A 24,343-nucleotide genomic window follows, 5' to 3' on the forward strand; every position below is an offset into this window, starting at 1 on the left:
TTGTTGTCATAGAACATTGTGGAACATTTTATGAGTTATTTCAAAAATATCCCCAAAATATCCTCCAGGTGAAATGTTCCCCCTTTAGCAGTACATCACATTACAGGAACGTTTTATTCAAATATTTAAAGTGCTTTAAAGATGTTCTCGAGGCTGGTTGGATCAACATCTTAAAAGCATCTTTTGAGTTTTAGTTCGAGAACGTTCTTTATCTGTTATCATGAAACATTGTGGGAACGTTTTGTAATGTGTTACCTCAAAAAGATCCCTAAAAACATCCTGCAGGAAGAATGTTCCACCTTCGTTAATATATCACTTTACAGAAACGTTTCATTTAAACATTCGTACGAGGCCTCAAGAACCTATTGAGTCCATTTTAGGAGTTTTGGTTTGAGAACGTTCTTCATGTGTTATCATGAAACTTTGTGTTCCAGCATTAGTAATAAATCACCTTACAGGAATGTTTAGTTGTTTTTAATCTAAGATCTTGAGAGCATCCTGAAAACATTTTTTGAGAACCTCTTTAGTGGAACAGAATCTAAACGTCTTCTGGATGCTGATGTTAAAACGTTCTACTTTGTAGGAACATTATTTGAAACGTCCTTAAAATGTTCTTTGAATGTTTAGATTAAAACTTGGAAACGTCGTTAGAACTTGTAGAACCAACTGGAGTAACGTTTAATTTGAATAAATGCAGCGGAACGTTTACAGCAGAGGAACCAGGAGGTGGTGGGGGTGGATGGAGGACCCAGAAAACACTCGACTCCTGAATGTTGTTTCGTTCCTCTTTTGTTGTCATGGAACACTGTAAATGTTCTCTAGAAGAATCTTCTATAATGTGTTCCTGCAACAACATTCCAAAACATCCTCAGAATGTTGCAGAATGAACGTTCCACCTTTGTTAATATTTTACATCATAGGAACGTCTTCCAAAGAACGTTCTGGTCTTAAGATCCTGATAATATCTTGAGAACATTTTAAAATACTGCAATGAAAACATCATTGGGGAAATGTTTCCTAGAAGAATGTTCTATAATGTGTTCCCTCAACAAAAAGGCAAAATGTTCTAGCTTTAATAAAACACATTACAGGAACTTTATAGAACATTCTGTGAGAAAACGTTCCGTCATCTGTGGCCTCGATAACAAGTAGGAAACAGTTTTTGAATATTGATTGAGGATGTTCTTCCTTTTGTTATCATGGAACATTATGAGAATGTTTAATAGAACATTAAATATTTAAAAACATCCCCCAGATGTCCTTAGAATACTGCAGAATGTTCCACCTCTCCTTACAATATCACATTGTAGGAACGTCCTTTAGAAAACGTTCTGTCATTTAAGATTTATATTTTGTTAATGTTCTCCAAATGTTGCACTGAGAACATCTTTCTTTTGTTGTCACTGGAGGAACGTTTTATAGAATGTGTTTCCTCAGCAACGCCCAATAAACATCCTGAGAACACAGCAAGAAGAATGTTCCACCTGTTCTTAATAGATCACATCACAGGAACATTTGATAAAAACAATCTGAGGCCTCGAGAACATAAAGGAACAGAACAGACTGAGGGACTTCTGACTTCTTGGAACCTTAAACTTGACCTAAATCCAGTCAGATAAAGAGCCGATTGCAGTTCTAAAGGGTCGCAGGTTAAACGTTCTTTAAAACCAGAGCTCAGAGGTTTTAACCTTGAACTCTGCATCGTTATTTCAGCATCATAAATCTGTTGGTTCTCACAGATAGAACCGACATACAGCTACGACTCCCTTAATCTCAAATATTTACAGTTTGTTCTGTAGAAATAATCACTTGTTCTGTGGTTCTAATGTGTTCGTTCTAATTCTTCCATGTTCAGACGTTCTTTATAATACCTGTCTTTTCTGGTGGTTCTCAGCAGCAGCAGCTCCAGCTGGAGCTTCTCCCGGTTCCTCTGGTTCCCCTGCTGCAGCGCCCCCTGCTGGGCATCATGGAGCCTGGAGCCGGCCGGCAGCATCTCCAGGTTCTGGGAGAGAACGAGGCGCTGCAGCAGTTCTTCAACGGTGAGGCGTCAAATGAAGCTCTACTGCATGCTACCTGCAAATATTAGAGGATCTGTGCTAGAACAAGATTTGGAAGAGGTTCCAGGGTCCTCAAAGAGGTTCCAGGGTCCTTGAAGAAGCTGAATAATAGCTTAAAGTGACTGTTGACCCTGAGGAGGTTCTAGGGATGTTTAAGATGGTTCGTAAGGTGTTTCAGGATGTTTAGAAGGTGTTCTAGGGTCCTTGAGGATGTTGAGGATCTACCTTGATCTCCTTTAGGGACCAGAGGCGCTTAAGGAGTTTTAGAAGAGATAAAAACCGGCTCCCAAGAGTCCTTGACGGAACTCAGTTGTCCTTAACGAAAATGAATTGTCATGAGAAATGACTGCAGTTGACCCTATGGAAGTTTGAGGGGTTTTAAATGTTTTTTAAGGTGTTGTTGAATGTTTACAAGATGTTCTGGAGACCTTAATGATATTTGAAATGAGTCTGGATCCCTTAAAGGGACTGTCCACAAAAAGATTCCTGAGGTGCCTGATAATATTCAGAAGAGGCTCCGTAGTATTTAGGGAGGCTCCAGGGGTTCTAAAGCTGGTTTTTAGGGTGTTTCAGGATGTTTAGAAGATCTTCTGGAGTGCTTGATATCATTGGGGATAAACCTGGATATCTTAAAGGGGAGGAGCTCGACAATTGTAACTGAAGATGTTGAAGGAGTATTTAAGGAAGACTAAAGTGTCCTTGAGGTGGTAAAGTGGTTCTTGTGGAGAATCCAGGGATATTTAAAAGGTTCAAGTAATCCTTAAAAAGGTTCCAAGAGGTTTGCTAAAGTGGTCTTTGCTTTCTGAAAGATCAGGAAAAAAAACACCTTGAAAACTTTCCAGAAGATTTCTTAAAGGTGTTCTTATGGTCTTTCAAAAATATTTTAAAAAATGTTTAAGGGTTCTTGAGGATAGGATGTTCCAGGGTGTTTGAAGATGTGTCTGGATCTCTTGATGGTTCCATGGTGTTTGATGAGGTTTCCAAGGGTACTTGAAGATAGAGAAGTGGTAGATCAAGTTGTTTTCGAGGCGGTTTCAGTCCTTGGAGATGTTCTAAGGGTCCTTGAGAAGGATCTGGTGTCTCGTGAAGTGAATCTATTCGGTTTCAAGGAGCTTCCAGGGTCCTTGAGTCGTTCTCGGACAACAAGTCGAGCTTTTCTGAACCACCTGTGGACGAAGTAGGATTTTATTTAGTGACAGATTTAGATGCTTCAGATATTATTGACTTGAAAATTTTATTGTTTTATGACTTTAAATATTTAGTTTCAGTCTGAGTGTCGCTGATAGTAGGTTAACCGGCCAGAGGATCAACAATTATTGATCGGTGTGTGTTTTGCTGATGTTGTGAGGACATCCGTCTATTTATAGCTGCTGGTTTTAAAGTAGGGCTGCCACTAACGACAAATCGACGAATCATGATGCAGTGCGGACGTCTGTGCTGTATCGTAAACATGGATGTGAGCGTTTACGATACAGCTGTATCTAAACGCGGACATCTGTGCTGCATCATGCAAATACTACATATGTACAATGTCCATCCGTGTTCTGTGCTCCGGTCAGATGGTGATTTCTGTTGCATTGCGCGCTCACTTCCACTTTTGATGACGTATTGTGCTCAGACAATTCGCTGATTCGTCGTTAGCGGCAGCCCTATTTTAAAGTGGATGTTATTTAACTCTAGGGATTATATGAGAGTGGATTTATGAGGTTACTAAGACTTGGTATTATTGGATGTTTTCAGGACAGGATGTGAATAATGTGCTGGACAATTCCGTCGCCGTGGATACGAGCATTCTGGAGCAATATCTGAGCAACGATGTGGATCCCAGCAGCTTGTAAGATTCATTTAATCATTTATTAACAACAAGACTAACTTCTCATGTACGGCGGTGGACCAAGTATTCTGATCCTTCCTTTAAAGTACTAATGCTACACTGTAAAATTTGTACACTGAAAAAGTAACAATATGTATATATTGTCCTGAAAACGAATTTTCATGTTTAAACAAAAACACAAAGTTCTGTTTGAGTACTTCTAGGTTTAAAGATTTATTTTACTCAAAATACTACTTTCTGTCCAAGTACTTACACATTTTAAAGGTTTATTTCACCAAAATACTGATTTCTGACCAACAACTTACAATTTTAAAAGTTTATTCCATCACAAATACTCTGACTGTCCGAGTACTTCTGGTTTTACAGTTTTTATTCTTGCAAAATAGTAAAGGTTTTGGTTTTAAAGGTTTATTCTGCCTAAAATGCCACTTTCTGTGAAGTACTTACTGTTTTGAGGGTTTTTTCCACCAAAATACTGTGGATCACAGCAGTTTGCATGATTCATTAAATCAGTTATTAATAAAAACAGCCTGCAGCTACAAACATCTATTTATTTCTGAGTAACTTCTCATATACAGCAGTGGACGAAGTATTCACGTCCTTCAGTAAAAGTACTAATACTGCACAATAAAACTTGTACATTGAAGAAGATACTGAAAGTAAAAGTATGTATACTTTATCTTGAAAACAAATCTTCAGATTTTTACCATTTATTGCAAAGATAAAACTACCATGAATATTGATTCATTGATTTTTATTATTTATTTATCAAAGTTTTTTTCTTCTCTGGTTTACTAGATATTAACTGTAATTAAACCAAAGCATTGCCTCTACTCTCTAAAGTAACAAATATCTCTAAAATAATGCTATTTTATCTGATTTAAACACAATAAGAAATAGTATAAACATTGTAAAAGAATAAATTAACATTTATAGAAATACTGGATTTTTTTTATTTGGTCTGTTTTTTTAGGGATAATATGTAAAAAAACAAAAACAAAAGTGATTTTATTAGTAATTATCTGTAATTTTAACCAAAACGGTCAAAATACACATGATAACAGTAAATTGTTAAAAAAAAATCCCCATTAACTGTTGGATTATTTGGTTTGTTTTGTGTCTAAAAACCTTCATTTGTGTGGTGATGCTTTGTAAAGCTGTCAGATAAATGTAGTAAAACAGAAAAACTTCACTCTCTGGTGTAATAGAACTAGAAAACGCCTGGAAAAGAACGGACCTCTGAGGTGTATTTAAGGTGGTTGGTTCCAGTCCATGTAAACATCAGAACCCCATTAATAATTAATGCGTTTAACTGAAGATGAACCTTCCTCCACCACTTTCATGATCATCAGCTCCAGAATTCAGCAGCTTCCTGGTTTGGAGGCATAAAAACAGCGTTGACCTAGTTGGTTATCAGATCCTAGAGGCTGTAAATACAGAACCACGGCTTCCTGCATGTTACTAATACTGGGTGGTTGTTTGATTTCCCAGCATGCTCCCTGAGTCTCCTCCTGATTCCAGCTCAGAGGCCTGTTCTCCTGCTCAGATACCAGAAATACCAGAAATACCAGGTACCACCATCATCCTCACACCTGGACCCTGTAGAAACATCAGATTCAGTAACAGTCTGAACCGTTAGCTTCACGAAACTTAGTGCTTCAAGAACTTCTAGTTTTAAAGGTTTATTTCACCTAAATACTACTTTCTGCCAAGTACTTACAAGTTGTTTTCTTCCAATATAGTACAAGTTATGTTTTAAAATATCACTTTCTGTGCTGAAAAGTTGGAAAGACAAAACAACCATGACCTCTTTACCAAGGAGGTGTTTTCTTTTATAATTGGCAGATTTGCACTACAAGCCATCCTATTGGTCCAACCAGCAGACTGCCCAGGAAGCGTTTGTACCAACGACCCAATCCGGTGCCTCCTGTCGCTTTAAGGACCGAGGCTCCGCCCCCTCCGAGCTGCTGACCCACCAGCAGCTCCATAACTTGGGTGTCACTAATATGTATGTGAAGTCTGGGACTCCACCCGCCCCCCGACACCTTCAGACTCACCACTCACCTGAATGCTACCTGAATCCACAGAGCTGCTCGCAGGTTTACGCTCCGCCCACACCTCCGTCCCCGCCCTCCAACAGCTACCATGCACCAATCACAGCTGTGGCCACACCCCCTTCAGTCGGTCTGTCGCGGTCGGCCTCCACATTACGAACCTAGTAAGAAAACATTGGCATTTTATTGTTTCTGGTGTTGGAATTGTGGACATGTGAATATTTGAAGAAGTATTCATAAGAAGGGACTTAAACATTTAGCTGAAAGGGTCCTCAAAGCTGAGGATCAAGATGTTAAAGAGGCAGGAGTTCTGAGATGTGTTTTGGGTCGTTGCATTTTATAAATGTGTCTTTTTCATCTGATTTTCAACCAGAAAGTTGCATGTTTAAGATAGAACATGATTTCATGAGGGCTTCAGGAAAGCAAGTGGACTTATTTTTGTTTTTTGATGATGGTTTACCTTGATTCAAGACCTATTACTATCCACCCCTACTCTCATAACTCAGAGTTGAGTCTGAATGGTAAATAAACTGCCTGATGAGGGATGAGAGGACTCCATTAAATGTGATTGGTCATAAACCTTGAGTCATAGGAGTTGTTGGTGTGTAGACAAGTCCAAACTGGGATGATATCAGTTTAAGGGAAGAATCAAGGCATGAACGATGGTGGAGCTGCCGAACATGTAAAAAAAGAAATTGGGTCTCTGACCTGATAATAATCCATCTATCCATCAATCCATCTATAAATAACTGTCCGGAGAGGGATGTCAGGACTCCATAATAAATAGTTGTTAAGAAGGCTGGGTTGTTGGTGAGTATACAAGTTTGAAGTCCAAAACTTACTGGTAAGAGATGTCAGGATTTGATGGGAAGTAGTTAGTAATTAGCCATAAGTTATATGAGTTGTAGGTGAGAATCATAGTGTGAATCGCGGTAAAACTGCCTAGTGAGTGATTATAGGACTCTGTTATATGTGGTTGATAATACACTTTGAGTTGTTGGTGTGTATACAGGTTTGAATTAGATTAGGGTGAAACTGACTGAAGAAGGATTTCAGGACTTCATTGCAAGTGGTCAAAGACAAGTATTGAGTTGTGTTAGTTGGGGATGAGAGTCAATGCTTAAGTAGAGGTAAAACTGCCTGGTGAGGGATGTAAGGACTTCATCGTAAGTACAGGGGATCCTCGACTTACGTCAGAGTGCCATTTCTACAGATCAACCTAAGTCAATTTTCGCTGTAAGTCGGAGCTCCGACAAAAATGTGAATAAAGCCGTTACGTGTATCATGATATTGATCATTTCTTCAGAAAAGTCATGAACACCAATGACTTCCACGCATGTATGAGTCATTTTACAAGAAGATAACAAAATATGGTGCCCTGTTTTTACAACTTGAGCATTTTATTACCTCCGCCAGGAGGTTATGTAATCACCGGAGTTTGTTTGTCTGTCTGTCTGTGTGTGTGTCTGTTTGTCTGTTAACAGCATAACTCAAAAAGTCATGGACGGATTTTCACCAAATTTTTACAGGATGTCCGGAAGAGCAAAAGTAACAATCGATTAGATTTTGGAGGTGATCCGGATCACCGTCTGGATCCAGGATTTTTTTGAAGGTTGAAGGACAATTGAGAGATGGCCGCCAGGCCATCTCTCAATTGTACAAAATTTGGTGAAAATCCGTCCATGACTTTTTGAGTTATGCTGTTAACAGACAAACAGACACACACAAAGACAGACAGACAGACAAACAGATGGCATGGCGGAGGTCTGCGCTCTCCGAGTGCTTTTCTAGTTATATCTAATTTCACTTTCATGGAGATGGTGTTCCTTTTCTTCAAAGCACTGCCATCAGAGGAGTCTGATTTATGCTTGGAAGCCATAATGAAAGGCAAAAAGTTAGCAAATGTAGCACAATCCAACAGGCAAATGTAAAGAAAGGTGTCTTATAGCACAGTGTGACGGTGTATTCTTCCACTCCACTTGCCAACTAGTTCCATGTAACCAATTCCAACGTATCAACGAAACACCATAGGTCAAGAACGTTTTAAACCGAGAACCTGCAGTAGTTGGTTATTAGTCTTCAGTAATATGAGTTGAAAGTGAGAATCAAAGTTTGAATAATGGTAAAACTGCCTGATGAGGGATTATAGGACTCCATTATGTGCGGTTGGTAATGAAGTACTACTCCTGTGAGTTGGAGGTGGGAATCACGGCTTGGATGATGGTAAAACTTCCTGAAAAGGGATGTAAGGACTCCATACTAAATGATTGTCAAGAACCATTGAGTCATATTTGTTGTTGGCGAGTGTAGAAGTTTGAATTATGGTGAAACTGGCTGGTGAGACATCAGGGGTCTGTTATAAGTGGTAACAATCCTCAGTTAGGGGAGAGAAAGACCTGGGACTCACCACCAGTCAGTTAGAACTGAGGTAGTGTCTTAAATGAAGGTGAAACATCTTCAAGAACCAAGAAGAACCTTTACTTAGCTGTTTGATTTGAGCTGTAAACATCTTGTCCTGCTTCAGCTCACCGGACAGTAAAAAGAGAAGGAGATCTGAGTGTGAGGAACCGTCGGCATCCTGCGTTGAAGGTGATGGACCTCATGGTGGCGCTGTAGGTCCCAGTGTTGGGGGTCTGACTCTGGGATCCCATCAGCTGCTGACGTGGGAACAGTACAGACTGGAACAGCGGGGCACCTTCTACGACAGCAGCTACCAGATCCTGTGAGCAAAACGGCAGCTTTTTAAATGCAATAGAGATGTGTTTGTCAGCTTCGGTTTCATTGTACGTCGTTTCTTCAATGTTCCAGGTCTCCTCCTGCCTACCACGTTGAAACAGATAAAGGTTTCAACTACTCTGCTACTGACGAGGCCTTCGTGTGCCAGAAGAAGAACCACTTTCAGGTCACGGTTCACATCGGTGTGGCGGCAGAACCACAATACGTCAGAACGCCCAGCGGACCTCAGCAGGTCGACCACTTCCAGATAAAAGTGTTTGGAGTTAAGGTCAGTATGAGAGACGTAGCTGGCAGGATGAAACTGTCATTCTTTATTCAATGTGTAAAATCTGCGTTTCCTGCAGTTGGAAACTCCGAGCCACCAGGTGACCATCGAACAGTCCCAACCGGACCGCACTAAGAAACCGTTCCACCCGGTCAGGTAGGTAACTGCAGGGTTGCTAGACTAGTTGGTTGCTTTGATGTTCAGGTGGTTTTTCATGAAGCTTGTAATCGCGTTTTTGAAAGTTGGGTCATTTCTAGGCTATAACCTTCAGTTTATCCAACTATTCTGTCCTGAAAACCTGTGATCTTCCAGGATCAGTCTGCCTGGTGGTAAAATAACCAAAGTGACGCTGGGAAGGCTGCATTTCAGCGAGACGACGACCAACAACATGAGGAAGAAAGGAAAACCCAACCCCGACCAGAGGTCAGTGAGTCACTGTGTTCAAATGGAATCACAACGGCAGTTCTGAACGGCAAACACAGTTGATGTTCCACGGTGTGAAATATCACACTAGACCTAAAAACACCAGGATCGTTCAGCATTTTTCATGTTATTTAAAGTCTTAATGAGAGTTTCAGTGCTTTGATATAAGCAGAAACCTGACTGGAAGCTGTCAATGATGATGTCCAAATGCAGAAAATTGTTGATTTGGTTGAAAACCACTTCAATAGAAAATTTAAGATCGACCGATAGTACTGAAGCATCTGGGTTTCTCTTCAAACACATGAACCTCCAGTCTGTGTGTGTTTGTGTAGGTATTTCCAGATGGTGGTCGGTCTGTACGCTGCAGTCCGAGAAGAAACGTTCCTCCTGACGGCTCTGGTGTCGGAGAGGATCATCGTCAGGGTAAAACCGCCGACTCTGAACTGATAGACGATGAATCAATGTGTCAGAAATGGACTTATACAACAGTTTTTGACAGAAAATCAGATTAAAGGAGCATCTTCCCCTTTCAGGCGTCCAACCCGGGTCAGTTCGAGACAGACGGCGACACTTTGTGGCAGCGGGGGGCACTGCAGGAAGCTGTGGTCTGTCACGGTCGGGTCGGCATCAACACCGACTCCCCCGACGAGGCGCTGGTCGTCTGTGGCAATGCCAAGGTGATGGGCGCCGTCATGCAGCCGTCCGACCAGCGCGCCAAACACAACATCCAGGAGGTGAGACGATGGATTTATTTTATTATCTGAACTCTTCTGAAGCAGCTGGAGGTAAAAGCAGATGTTTCCGCATCATTGAGGGTTTAAATATTTTTATAAAGTGTAAAAAAAACAAAACAACAACATCAAAATCAGCTCATTTAGATGCTGAATGGTTTCCTTCCTTATAGTCAGGGCTTATCCTGCCCCCGAGAGGCTGGGAGGTTAAAGTGGCAGTTTTTTTCTCCACTGATTATTTCATTTTTGTTCTTTCTTGGTTTTATTATATTATTCCACTTTTTTGCATCTGTTTTATGTGGTTTGCACTGGGTTAAAAGCTGCACTGCAAAACTTGTCGAGTCCAGCTGATATCTGGTGTCCTGAGTTTGTCGTACAGCATCCTGACAGCTGAAAGCCAAACTACCAACCAACTATAATGGAAGGAAAAAGTGTCAAAGTATTGATATAATGTAGCCAGATATATAACCATCCCATAACTACGGATGCAGCAACTTCTACTTTGCCAGAGACCAAATGCCAACCTGGTGGTTTACGTCCTAGTGGGGTTTGGGTCTAATTTCTCCTGATTTTACATGTCTTTCTGGAAGGTAAATAACTGCAAATGCAAACATAACACGATCATAGTTATTGGCTTAATTATTTATAACTATACTCTCGAATTGAACTAAAATGGAAAGACTGAGTGAGTCTATACGACCACAGTTTTTCTAGATAAAATGAGGTGTCGTCTGCATACAGTGATAAGCAACCGTAAAGTGTTGAAAAATGGAAGAAGACCAACGTACCAGTAAACATTTGAGTGTTAATTATTGAACTTATCCTCAAAATCCCCAAATTTTACATGCTCTAGTTTCCATTTTTGTGTCCACAGCTTTACTAAATTACCAAAACTTATTTGTCAAAGTAGTACTTTTGTACAAATCACTGAATAAGTCGTGTGCTTAAGTTAACTTTGATCAGCCAAAACTACCCACAGTATCTCCAAAACAACTAAAATATGCTCTAAATATTTCAAGAATTACTTTTAGTTAAAAGATAATCTCTTCAAGCTCGTGAGAAACGTAGTTACAAGAATTAGAAGGTGTAAAATAAGGGATTCGAGGAAAGAAAATGGATAAATAATGGTTCTCTCTAAATTGAAATATGAGATTGGTTGCAGCAGAGAATTTCATATTCTTATTTGGTGTTTTGAACATCTTCCTGAAGTTCAGTTCTCCAGACTTGAGTAGCATTTCTACTCTAATTTCAAAGATTTGTAGCTCGCAAGTGTGTTTTTACAGTCAATATTTTTGTTAATGTGCGACTCATTTTAACTGTAAACAAACTGAAAACGTGCAGAAAATAGTTAATGTTGGGAAATTATTATTTAAAACCTCTGTGTGTTAAATATAAAGACATCTGACTTTGGCGCCCCCTACTGGCACCACTAATCTACTAAACTTCTGTTCATCCATCAGGTCGACTCTGAGCAGCAGCTGAAGAGAATCACTCAGATGAGGATAGTGGAGTTTGATTACAAACCAGAGTTTGCCTCTTCGATGGGGATAGACCACACCCACCAGACAGGTGCTGCACTTCATCATCCCAGCAGTTGGTTCTGGTTTTATCCCTGGATTTTAGGGTTTTTACTTGTGTGTCGTTTGATATTTCAGGTATTATCGCCCAGGAGGTGAAGGAGCTGCTGCCGTCTGCGGTGAAGGAGGTCGGAGACGTCACCTGTTCTGACGGAGAGACGATAGAGAACTTCCTCATGGTGGACAAGGTAGATCCTCCATCTTATATCTAGAATAATCCATGTTTAGAGATTAATGATCAAACAACTTCTTCAGTAATCTGATTGTTTACTACCAAACATATAGTCAGGAAAGAATGAAGGTTCTAGACCGGTCTTCCCAAAATTCTGACTTAAACCCATCAAGAACCTGTTGACTGATGAAGAAACAAATCAGACTTTAGTCAGTTAAGTTCATAGTATAATGATACTGCCACCTCCTTGCTTGATAGTAGGTATAGTGTCCAGAGGAGTCAAAGATAAACCAGAAGATTGAAACCAGAAGAACTGAACTGAGGTGGAAACAGACAAACTTGACCAAATATTAGCGTTGGGGAGACCAGTCCAGAACCTTCATTCTATCCTGATGGAACCGTTTCTTCTCCACGTCTGATGTGTGTTTGGGTTCATTGTCTTGCTGAAACATCCAACTGTGTCCAAGATCAACCTATATAACCTATTATGACACTGCCACCACCATGCTTGATGGTAGTTTGGTGTTCTTGGCATTAAAGGCCTCACCTTCTCTCCTCCAAACATATTTCTTCTCAGTTTATGTTCCATCTGACCACAGAGTTTTGTCCATGTGATCAGCAGCAAATTGTACACGATGCGTTTAAGGAGTGTCAGAAAGTTGAAAACCTGTGGATTCTTTCTAGTTTCGCAGTTTCTGGTTGAAAAATGACAAAAAATATAGTTGTGTTGTGTCTCATTTTGGTGATTTTGTGTCTCATTTTAGTTGTTTTGTGCCTGAATTTGGTTATTTTTTGTCTCATTTTGTTAGTTCAGTGCTGATATTTGATTGTTTTGTTGTATCATTTTTGTTGTTTTGTGCCTCTTTGGTCATCATTTAGGTTGCTTTGTGCCTTGTGTAAATAACTTTGTGCCTCATTTTGACTGTTTTCTGCCTATTTTTGGTTATTTTGTGCCTTTTTTCTGCGTCTTTTGGGTAAAGCCCCACAGCATGATACTGCCACCACCATGCTTGGTGGTCGGTTTTGTGTTCTTAGGATTAAAGGCTTTACATTCTCTCCTCCAAACATATTTCTGTTTAGGTTTTGTTCCATCTGACCACTACTAGCAGTCGCCTGGTATCATCATGTAAATCAGCAGAACTAAAAGCCTCCGTTTGTTCCTCCAGGAGCAGATCTTCATGGAGAACGTCGGCGCCGTTCAGCAGTTGTCGAAACTCACTGACAACCTAGAGACTCGGATCAAAGAGCTGGAAGTCTGGAACTGTCGGCTGGCCAAACTGAAGAGTCTGACGGGCAGCCTTCGCTCCACCGGGTAACTTTAGTTTTTAGCCTGAAAACACACTCGTTCACGTTTATATGTTTTATTGGGACCGTAGCTTTATTGGCTAATTAGCTTTAAGAGTTTGAATGTTTTTTTTTAAAAATGTAGCTGCAGACATTATAATCAGTCACATTACATCCTGAATGACTTCCTTTTAAAGTTTCAGCTTTCACTCTTTATTACCGTAGCTTATTCTGCCCCCTAGAGGCTGGGAGGTTAAAGTGGCATTTTTTCTTTAAAGCTTTTATAACATTTTTTTCTCCCCTGTTTATTTAATTTTTTGGTTTTACTATATTATTCCACTTATTTTGTATTATCTTTTTCTAATATTATGCTTTTAATATTTTTTCTCATTTCTTATATTTATACATAAATTGGGTTAATTATTGTTTTGCTTTTGAATCTTTTTATTGTTTAATTTAACTTAATTTGGTATTTTGGTTTTTTAAATGTCTTTCTTGATTTTTAGTCTTTTCATGATATAATTTTATAACATTTTTCTTTTTCAATAACTTTTTCTTGTTTTTTGTCTTTTTTTATCATTTTTTCCAGGATACTTTTAATTCACTTTTTAGTCTTTTGATTGTTTTGATCCTCTTTTTATCATTTTATTATTTTTTATGTATTTTCTGAATAAGAATATTTATTTCTTTGTTCTTTTCATTAAACTTTTAATGTTTTCTCTTTCTTAAACAAATTTGAGTTAATTACTGTTTTTCTTTTTAATCTTTGTATTAATTAATTAATTTTTAAGTTTTGTTATTTTAATGTTTTTCTTGCCTTTAATCTTTCTATTATAATTTTTAAAATGTTTTTCTTTCTAATATTTTTCTTGTTTTTTAAGTCTGTTATCATTTTATTCAGTAATTTTGATATTTTTTGTCTTTTTAAAATTTTTTCGTCTTTTTATTTGTTACGTATTATATCAACTGATTTAGTTTTTTTCATTTTTTTTACTAATTTGATACTATTTTTTTCTCTTTTAAAGAACTGTTTTTATTCTTTATACGTTTTGTCTTTTTAAAATGTTTGGTCCATGTTTTTGAAACTTATTATTGCATTTTTTTTGTTTTTTGAGTTTTTCCTAACAAATTCTTCTTGCTTTTTAATGCTGTTTGTATTATTTAATTTTATTTTTACGTTTTTCATGTAGTTTCATTTCGCTCCATTCTGATCTAAACTTGCTCTGTCGTATTATCGGATGATCAAATGTCTATGAAGAACTTTGACCTGCTCAGCACTTATCAAAGCAGCTCTATACTGTAAATAAAGTTTGATACATTAGTTGCATATAAATTATACAACATTTGAACCATTAACGAGATGTAGAAGCATGTTACATTTGTAGAAAACACAGAAAAAAATGCAAAAATCTAATTATAAAACCCCAACACATACAAATAAAAGGTAGTTGATTACAAAAATAATAATCAGATCTCTTCAATTTAACATCATTTAGTGCTTTGTTAAAATAATAATCAATTAAAGCAGCAACTTTTACAACTTTAGCATATTTACCCCATTTGAATGTTTTTATTTTTGTTTAGATTTAAGATTTTAAAACATTTTCATAATGAAAATTAAAATAACTGCAAAAGCAGTTGTTGAAAATGAGTCATTGACGGCTAATATTGAACATTTTCCCTCATTTTAATGCAGACTTGGTGCATCTAAAACTCAAGAATAATTCGTTTGAAGCTCTGTTATTTCTCGGTGTTCCATCTTTAGGAGTTGTTCTGTAAAATAAGCTTCATGGAAACTTCTGATGTAATGCGTGTTGCGTAACGGCAACAGTCAACACACACAAAGTGTGTTATCAGTGTGTCGCTGTGAGTCACAGTTCAAGGACATTCTGAAGGCTACTGTAGGCGAGAATGAAGAGATTTAATTAGATGAAAGTTCACTGCAGCCAAAACAACCTGAATTCATAAAGAGTCAAGGCCATCAGTTACAGAGATTCTGTCTTTTACTGAAATGTATTCTGGGAAATCTGTAAAAGTATGTTGTAAATGAGGCAAAGTTCAATAACGAAGGTTCACGTTATTACAAACCATCTGAACAGTGCTGACTGAAAACATGCAGCTTTCATGGTTTATTTATGGAATATTGTTTTTCATAGTTTCCAAATTAATAGACCATCATGTTGGATGAAAACGGTGAAAAAGTTTATTGAAATAAGACATTAATGCTGCAGTTTTGTAGCCTAGCCGCGCTAGACAACCCATGGCAACAAATTTAATTCTCTGCCAGGGTGGGTCTAGTTACCCTCCATAAGGCTCGAGGCTGGATTCTCCTAAAACTGGCCGGACCAATCACCATGAAGTGTAGAGTCAGAAGGCGGGCGTAACTAAGTGACGACAGAGGCGTGACGATTCTGACAGAAACAACCAGCGCACAATAAACAGTTATCTTTGGACTCGGCTTTGGCCACAGCCCTTAAAGATTTGAAGCTAAAATTCAACTTGAAAGATAAACAAAGGACGGCATTGAAGTGTTTCATTGAGAAGAAAGACGTATTTGGACTTATGCCGATGGGATACGGCAAATCCTTAATATACCAGTTGGCTCCGCTGGTTGGGAAGCTAATGGGACTTAGCCACAATCTGCCGGCGCTCTAGGAACTACGTCAGCCTATTCGTTGCGCTGATTGGTTGTATACCTACCCAGTTGCTGCAGAGTGATTTCATAGACAACCTTTTAGCCCGCCTCCCTCCCTGTCGAGCTTCCCTAGACCCTTGTGTCTTAAGAGATGGGTCTAGCGCGGCTAGGCTAGCAGTTTTGTGTATTTTTATGAACAGTCAGTCTGTTGTGTTTTTATATTATAAAATGTTAATCTGACTTGCAGTGCATCCAGTAAATTAACTTGGATTTTCAAATATAATAATTAGAACTATCAAAACAAAATGAAATATAAAAATGTAAATAACGAATGATTTCAGGATATAAGCTGAAGATCAATAGACGCTGTAACTAGCAATTATTTAACTACTCAACTGGTGATTTTTTTTATTTTTAATTTGTTTTTTGGTCTCAAAAATGTCATCAAATGGTGAAAAATGAAAAATTTCCTAAGCTTTTGTCCAAAGATATTCAGTTTACCATCAAAAAAGAGGAAAGTAACCAGAAAATATTCACACTGAAGAAGCTTAAATCACATAATTTAGACCTATTTTCTTTAAAAAAAAAAAATGTACTCAAGCTAATTAATTGGTTAAAAAATAGTTGCTGATTTGATTTGATTTTTGATTTGATTTATTTTTCACACACAAAGTTAAACAAACAATTCGCATTTCTTACATTAAAAGTGTGAAGGAAGGTTGCCAAAAAACCCTCAAGGGGTTTGAGAGAAGACAACCTCCAAAAAAGAAAAAAGAAAAAACATCTCAGGTAGACAATTATATAAATATGTTAAAATATCAAATAACATGCCAACAGTTCCTAAAGTTATACACAGGGTAAAATATTACCTCTTTAAAACATATTGACCAAAGACAAACCAGGTGTTAGTAGGATATCCCATATGGAAAATTACTCTTTTTCAAAAGCAGTTCTTTAAAAGCTGCTTTAAATTTAGTTTGTGAAAGGACTCTGACCCAGGTTGGTAACTGATTCCATATTTTGGATTCTCTGTATGGAATACTAAATACAGACAGATTTATACGAGCAAAAGGAGCTCTGATAAGTGTGCTGTTACGAGTTGGATAATAATGAAATTCGTTATTAAAATGATAAATAGAATTTAGATGTTGGGGAAGTAGTTTGTTTACAGAACTATAAACAAACTGACCAATTTGGAAATTATTGACTTGATAGACACTCAGAACACCTGCTTTAGCGAAAAAAACTAACTTTATATTTTTTGGAATACAGCCCAATACTTTTAAATCTTCTTTGAAAATCCAAATTGATAATACACCCATCCAGAATGTTTCCTCTGCTCGTTTTCTTGGAGTTATAGTTGATGAATCCCTTAGCTGGAAAGCACACCTGAGTTTTCTTACTTCAAAAATCGCCAAAGCTGTCGGAATACTAGGAAAAATCCGCTACCTCATTAATTCAAGAGTGGCAACAATGCTATATTATGCAATGGTATATCCACATATAAATTACTGTAATATATCTTGGGCTAGTACCCATGAAACCAAACTTCAGCCTATTTATCGTCTCCAGAAACGAATTTTGAGAATAATATTTCGTGTAGACGCAGACATCCATCTCAGCCTGTTAATTAAATAATTAACAGAAAACTGATAAATCACCAGATAGTGTGGTAGAAACCCGAGAAACTGAAAAGTAGTGGGCCCAGACTTGAACCTTCTGGAACTCCAGATGCAATTTTTAATTTTATAAAGGGTGTAAATAGTAGAGGACCCATGTCAGCACCTTACGGAACTCCAAAGACTATTTCACAGACCAAACCACTAACTGGTACAATATTTTTGTTTAGTTTTAACATGAAAATCTTCCAGTTGTAGTTGTTTAGTCTCAAAAATGCCAAAACTAAAAAGCAGTGGGCCAAGACTTGAACCTTGTGGAACTCCAGATGTGATTTTCACTTTTCAACAGGTTGTAAAATAGTACAAGACCTATGATTGTGTATTGTGGAACTCCAAAGACTCTTTTGTACATCCAACCTACAAGTAAATTTGCTTTACCAATAAACCAGAAAATAGTCACATTTAAGAAGCTGCAATTCTTGAATTTACGCTTTGTTTGTTTATGTACTTAAACTGATCAAGATAGTAGACAACTAAATTAATAGTTGATGCCTAATTGATCAATAGCTTAATCATTGCAGGTGTTTCATTGGGAAAAGTCACACAACACCAGGAAACACAACTCTTTACCAACTACAAATAAGTTAAAGTGCATTAAATTTAGTGTGAATAAATGAATTACATTACATGTTTTGTCCACCAGGGGGCGTAAGAAGCACAGTGTCGTGTCGACCACATCCAGCATCACCTCCTGTAAATCGGAGAAAGTCGAGAAAGAGGTTCAGAGTCGGAAATCTAACAGCTGTCTCCACCACAAGGTCTTCCAGGCCAGTGTCTTCACCCTCTTAGCCACCATGGCCTTCTGGTGAGGACTGATGTCACTTCCTGTCTTCTACATAGAAATATAATCAATTAAAACAGAAGAATAAATGTATTTATGGTGTTTTCTGTGTGTCTCTACAGCGTCATCTCCATCACTGCTCTGTACCTGGTCAACTTAAGGGAGGACGACTTGACTCTGTTTCCGGGCAACAAGTAAAAATCTTTTATTGTGAAAGGAAAAAAAATGTCTACATAGTAATCTCCAGATAGCAGCCAAAGTCACATCAAACACACCGTAGCAACTATTATCAGTGTTGTAGACATCCCAAAATAATATCATTTACGAACAACTTTTTATGTTTTTGTTTGTTAGCAATGCCACCGAAGTTCCTCCACAGACCACGTGGACAAGCACAGGTAACTACTGAGCATGTGCAGAAAAAACTGACTCATTCTATCATCATCATGCTGATTTCTGTTGATTTCACATTTGGTTTTTGTTTTTTTGTTACTGTCAAACTACACTGCCTGCAGTTAAGCCAAAAAGTGTCTAAATGTTTGCTTTTGTTGTGTCACTGATGGTGTAAAGACTGGGGGAAAAATCAAGACTTGATATAGTACAGATAATTTACTGCTTATGTTTTTAATTGGTGCCTATATTTCTTGTTTTTTTGTGGAAACACTGCCTGCAGTTCAGCCGAGTATCCATTTAGTTTTTGTCTTGTGGTCACTGCTGTGATAGCAGTAGTAATTCGATGTAAAAGAGTTTTTGAAGTTCCACAAGGCTCTAACATGGGTCCTCAACTGTTTTACAACTCGTTTAAAAGCAAAAAAAAAAAGGACTTTATTACTTCTTTCAGAGTACAATCCCATCTGGAGTTCCACAAGGTTTAAGTCTGGGAACATTGCTTCTTAGTTTTGACATTTTCGAAACCAAACAACTCCGACTGGAAGAATCCTGTGTTAAAACTAAGCAAAAATAGACGTGGAAAAACAGTTGGAGGATTGGTCTGTATAACAGTCTTTGGAATTCTGCAAGGTGCTAACATGGATCCTTTACTATTTTACAACTCATCTAAAAGCGATATCAGAGCATTTTAGAGACCAATCAACTACAACTGGGAGACTTTTATGTTAAAACGAAGCAGTAAAATTATGTTCAGTTACAGCTTGGATCTAGAAAAGAGTTCCACAAGGTGCTAACATGGATCCTCTACTATTTTACGACCTGTTTAAAAGCCAAAATCCCATTTGGAGTTCCACAAAGTTCAAGTCTGGGCCCACAAATGTTCAGTTTCTTATATTTACACCATCATTTTAACTGAGGAACATAGAGTTTTTATTTTGTTTTTTCGTTTTTAGAGAATCTGGTACAAATGGAATTAACTTTGACTGAGCATCATGATTATAAACTCAAATTTGGCAAATTTTTCTGACAAGTTCTGCATGAGAGATTCGAAGATTTAAGGTTTCTCTGATAAATGGTTCAATTTAAAATTAAGTCATTGTGTTTCATGACCACAGAGGGATAAATGCTGAGATTTAATGCAACACCTTGAAGAAAATCCAACATTTTCCACTAAAGTTGAAGAATTTCTGAGCTTTTTTCTACTTAACTCAAGCCTTTCTTTATACTAGTCATGATGCTAACAGTGAAGCTAATTTTCCCGATGCTACCTCCTCTGTTCCAGTCCCTCCCACCAGTCTTCCTGGTCTGTGGCCTCCAGATGTGGACTTCTGTGATCTGCTGTACTGTGATCAGGTGTACTGCTGCCCAGCGCCTGCAGGGGGCAGCAACAGCTCCATGGCGTCGCCCACCGAGTCGACCAATCAGGACGATCTAGACGGTAATGGAGGCTAAAAACACAAACATGACGTACGTTAGTCACCGTTACTGGAGTATGGTTTAACATTTGGTGTTTCTGTTCCACAGAAATGAGACGAGAAAAGCTTTATGAGTATCTGAAAAGTGCCAGAGACTGTGAGTTCATTTAAGGTTTATTTTCCTCTTTTAGATTTTGTTTTCATGCCAAAAACTTCATTCCTATTTTAATTATTTTTAACAATTAGCAGCTATTTCATAGATTTTTTAATTCTTGTAAAATTACAGATAACTGGAGAAATCCCAGAAAAAAGTAATAATTCACACGAAAACTGTGAATCAAAAATTTCCATTTGTACTTTTACAGTGTTTTATTTAAAAATCACTATTTTTACTTTATTTAAATCAACAATAAATTAATTGTTTGACAAATATTTGTCGTTATTTCAAATTTTGCATGTTAAAGTTTTAAATATATATTTTTAATTTCAAATTTACAGATTTACCTTTGTTTTGTAAAATGACACATAAAACCACCCAGTTATTTTTAAATGTATTATTTTACATGTTAATTAAAAAAACAAAATACAAATGTGTCAAAATTTAAATAATGTCAATAATCTGTACTTTTATGAATGTCAATTTATTCTTTCACTATCTTTTTCTGCATTTAAATCAATAAAAATCTAATATTTTACAGATAATTGCTGTTTTTTAAAAGAAAAATTATAGATATTAGAGTTTGAAAACTGGTAAATCATTTTAAAACTGTTGTTTTTTTAGAATTGTTTTGTTAAATCACAGATGATATCCAGTGAAATCACAGAAAAATATTATTTACACGCTAATTTGTCAGAAAAACCTGGCAAAACTGTAAATAATATCAATAATCTGTAGCTTAATAAATGACAATTTGTTCTTTTACAATGAATTACTGTATTTAAATCACTTAAAAATCAAATATTAAAGTTTGAAAATGGTAAATAATTTTTAAACTGTTGTTTAATAAAAATTGTTTTGTTAAATAACATAATATTGAGTACAGTCTCAGAGAAAAAAATATCAGTTTACATGTTGACTACACAATAACACAACTGGTCGTTCTTTTAAGGTTTTATTTTATTTAAATCAGCTTGAAATTTTGTTATTTTGTCGATATTTGCTTTATTTTTGACAACTGTTTTATCATATTTTCATAATTTTTTTAAAAATAAAAACTACAATGTGGAACAAGATTATTTTCGACATTTCAATTTAATTTAATTAACTTTTTTTTATTTTATTTTTTGATGTCAGTCTTAAAAATGTGATTTTCTAACAACCACGTCCCTCTACAATCACAGTTGTTTTTCCATTTTAACCAACCACTGGACATCTGGTTTAAGTTATAATATAAATTATAGTTTATAATTAAATATAAACAAAATAATTTAACATTCAGTATAAGCTGCAGTAACTGACTGACTGGCGCCTGGTGGTGATTCTGAACTGAAATATTTCACTTTTTCATCCAGAAAGTTTATATTTTCTGGGATTTATTGAACAAATCAAGCAGAATGAAGTGATGTTAATGAGATAGAATGACTTAAAACTCAGATTTGATAGTTTTTATTGACAGAACCGGATGATTTATGGATTTGTTCTGAGTTTGTTTTGGTTCTGTCTTGAATAGAAGTTGTAATTTCGGTGATTTTTGCTGAAGAAAAGGTGCTTTAAAATGTGTTTTAATCTCATTTTTTGTTTCTCCATCAGGGACGAATACGACTATCCAGTCCTTCAGGATCAAAGAGAACCAGCAGCTGATCGACGGTAGATACTGTCTGAGGGACCAGTGTGGGTCAGTACTGGAAGAACTTTATATAAATGACTATGAAGAACCTGATTCATGGAGGAATCCTGAAATAAACGTCTTTAATTGAACGTTTTGTTTCCAGATCCGGCCGGTTCGTCTTCAGAGTTCCAATCAGTCAGTTTGTTCCCGACAACATGAGAGTGACTCTGATCATGAAGTAAGAATAAAACTGCTGTAAACACAATAAATCTGAAGAGACGCTTAATAGAACCATGACTGTAGAACTTTAGAACTGCATCAATTCTACTGTTGGTTTATTTGATCTCAGTCCATCAGAGTTCTTCTGCTAGAACATCTTTTTAAAATCAAAAAGACATCTGGGAAAGTATAGATCAATAAATCAAATACTTCCAACACAATTTCAGTGATACTGCCACCACCATGCTTCATCATGACGTCACCACCATGCTTCATCATGATGCTGCCACCACCATGCTTCATCATGATGCTGCCTCCACCATGCTTCATCATGATGCTGCCACCACCGTGCTTCACATCATGATGCTGCCACCCCTGTGCACCACATCATGATGATGTCACCACCATGCTTAATCATGATGCTGCCACCACCGTGCTTCATCATGATGTCACCACCATGCTTTATTCATGATACTGCCACCACCATGCTTCATCATGATGTCACCACCATGCTTCATCATGATGCCACCACCACCGTGCCTACCATAACTAAAATAAACATGATACATCCATCCTCTATACACCGCTTTATCCTCACTAGGGTCACGGGGGGCGCTGGAGCCCATCCCAGCTGACTTGGGCGAAGGCAGGGGACACCCTGGACAGGTCGCCAGTCTGTCACAGGGCTACATACACAGACAAACACTCACACTCGCATTCACACCTACGGACAATTTAGAGTACTCAATTAACCTCAGCATATTTTTGGACTGTGGGAGGAAGCCGGAGTACCCGGAGAAAACCCACGCATGCTCAGGGAGAACATGCAAACTCCATGCAGAAAGATCCCAGGCCCACCCCGGGAGTCGAACCAGGGATCTTCTTGCTGCAAGGCGAAAGTGCTAACCACTACTCCACTGAGCAGCCTAAAATAAACATGATGTGAAACAGAAACAAATTTAAATGTGAGCAAAAACCTGATGAAAGTGGGTCAAGGAGAATTTGTCAAAAGCAATGTCTAGAAAGTATTTGATTTATCTGGATTAAAACTTCACCAATGCCATTTTAATAATGCTTTTTTCATGCAATAAAAATTGCATCCAAAGCAGAGATGATTGAGCAGAAATTGTTCTTAAAATCAGACTTTTTCAGATGGACTGAGTGTGTTTTATTATAATAATTTTAAACTTTTTTATTCACGTCTGTAACTGTAATTCTGTCCAGTTATTTCAGTTCTTGTGAACTTTGCAGTATAAATACAGTTTATGATGTCAGATCTGATTCTCCTGAAGATTGTTTTTGAGTTCAGGTTAAACTTCTGTTTATCATATTATAATACTCCTAGATATTAATATATTTTTTTATTATTTCTCTTCAGTTCTACGGAGCTGTTGGTCGTTCATCTGTGCAGTTTTGATGAATCTGTTTCCTGCTCGTCTCTGATGGATAAAAACACCGTCACCGGCAGCAGATATCCATCAAACACTCAGGTAGGAACACGAAAATTCACATTTATGCAGGAGAACGCTAAAAATATACTGCACAGGAAATAAATATGCAGCAAAAGCTTTCTGCAGGGATTCAACAGCCTGAACAAGAGTTGATCCACAGCAGTAAAGAACTGTGTCATCAGCATAAAAGTGCAAATTAGCATCTGACCCATTAATTAATACCCAGATCATTATATAAATAATGAATAAAAGGGGACCTAATACACAGCCCTGCGGCACCCCCTTGTGGACATTAACATATTTAGAGCACAGACTGTTATATTTAATGCACTATTACTGAGGTAGTTTGCAAACCAAGCAATCGTGTGCACCGAGAGTCCCGAATGAAGAAGTCAAAGTTTTAAAATATCATGGCCAACAGTGTCAAAGGCTTTGGACAGATCAATAAAAAGTGATGCACAGTGCAACCATAATGTCATTTATCACTTTCATTGCAGCTGTGATGGTGCTGTGTTTTTAAAGTAATTTGAATATTAAATTATTTAAATTTAGAATTGTTGTTGGTCATTTGTGTGTCGCTGCTTCAGGTTTCTGTGTTTGTGTCGTTCAGAGGGTCACGGAGGTTTCACTTCGATAAGTCGGTTCATAATTCAGCAGCAAAGTGAGAAAACTGATGAATAATGAAGCATGAGAACGGGACGACGAGGCGCTAATCACAGCCACGACGACAGACACACAACAGCATGACAACACAACAGACAGACACACAACAGCATGACAACACAACAGACAGACACACAACAGCATGACAACACAACAGACACAACAAACACAACAGACAGACACACAACAGCATGACAACACTACAGAC

General features: G+C 37.4%; 1 protein-coding gene across 1 annotated transcript in view; it reads left to right on the top strand.

Annotated features, from left to right (window-relative positions):
- Positions 1-1,813: 1,813 nt before the first annotated feature.
- LOC110955796 (myelin regulatory factor like) overlaps positions 1,814-24,343 on the top strand; it is a 29,597-nt gene continuing 7,067 nt past the window's right edge. Inside the window, exons 1-21 of the mRNA XM_051957953.1 lie at positions 1,814-2,039; positions 3,798-3,891; positions 5,383-5,462; positions 5,737-6,109; positions 8,470-8,667; positions 8,754-8,949; positions 9,026-9,102; positions 9,259-9,369; positions 9,702-9,792; positions 9,903-10,103; positions 11,561-11,669; positions 11,756-11,865; positions 13,016-13,161; positions 18,091-18,252; positions 18,351-18,422; positions 18,583-18,626; positions 19,901-20,056; positions 20,143-20,190; positions 21,784-21,868; positions 21,966-22,040; positions 23,400-23,511. Of these exons, the coding sequence (XP_051813913.1) occupies positions 1,967-2,039; positions 3,798-3,891; positions 5,383-5,462; positions 5,737-6,109; positions 8,470-8,667; positions 8,754-8,949; positions 9,026-9,102; positions 9,259-9,369; positions 9,702-9,792; positions 9,903-10,103; positions 11,561-11,669; positions 11,756-11,865; positions 13,016-13,161; positions 18,091-18,252; positions 18,351-18,422; positions 18,583-18,626; positions 19,901-20,056; positions 20,143-20,190; positions 21,784-21,868; positions 21,966-22,040; positions 23,400-23,511 (2,613 nt within the window). The 5' untranslated portion in view covers positions 1,814-1,966. The remainder of the gene's footprint in view (positions 2,040-3,797; positions 3,892-5,382; positions 5,463-5,736; positions 6,110-8,469; positions 8,668-8,753; positions 8,950-9,025; positions 9,103-9,258; positions 9,370-9,701; positions 9,793-9,902; positions 10,104-11,560; positions 11,670-11,755; positions 11,866-13,015; positions 13,162-18,090; positions 18,253-18,350; positions 18,423-18,582; positions 18,627-19,900; positions 20,057-20,142; positions 20,191-21,783; positions 21,869-21,965; positions 22,041-23,399; positions 23,512-24,343) is intronic.

The sequence above is a fragment of the Acanthochromis polyacanthus genome, chromosome 1 (assembly GCF_021347895.1).
Source record: "Acanthochromis polyacanthus isolate Apoly-LR-REF ecotype Palm Island chromosome 1, KAUST_Apoly_ChrSc, whole genome shotgun sequence".
NCBI classification, from domain to species: domain Eukaryota; kingdom Metazoa; phylum Chordata; class Actinopteri; family Pomacentridae; genus Acanthochromis; species Acanthochromis polyacanthus.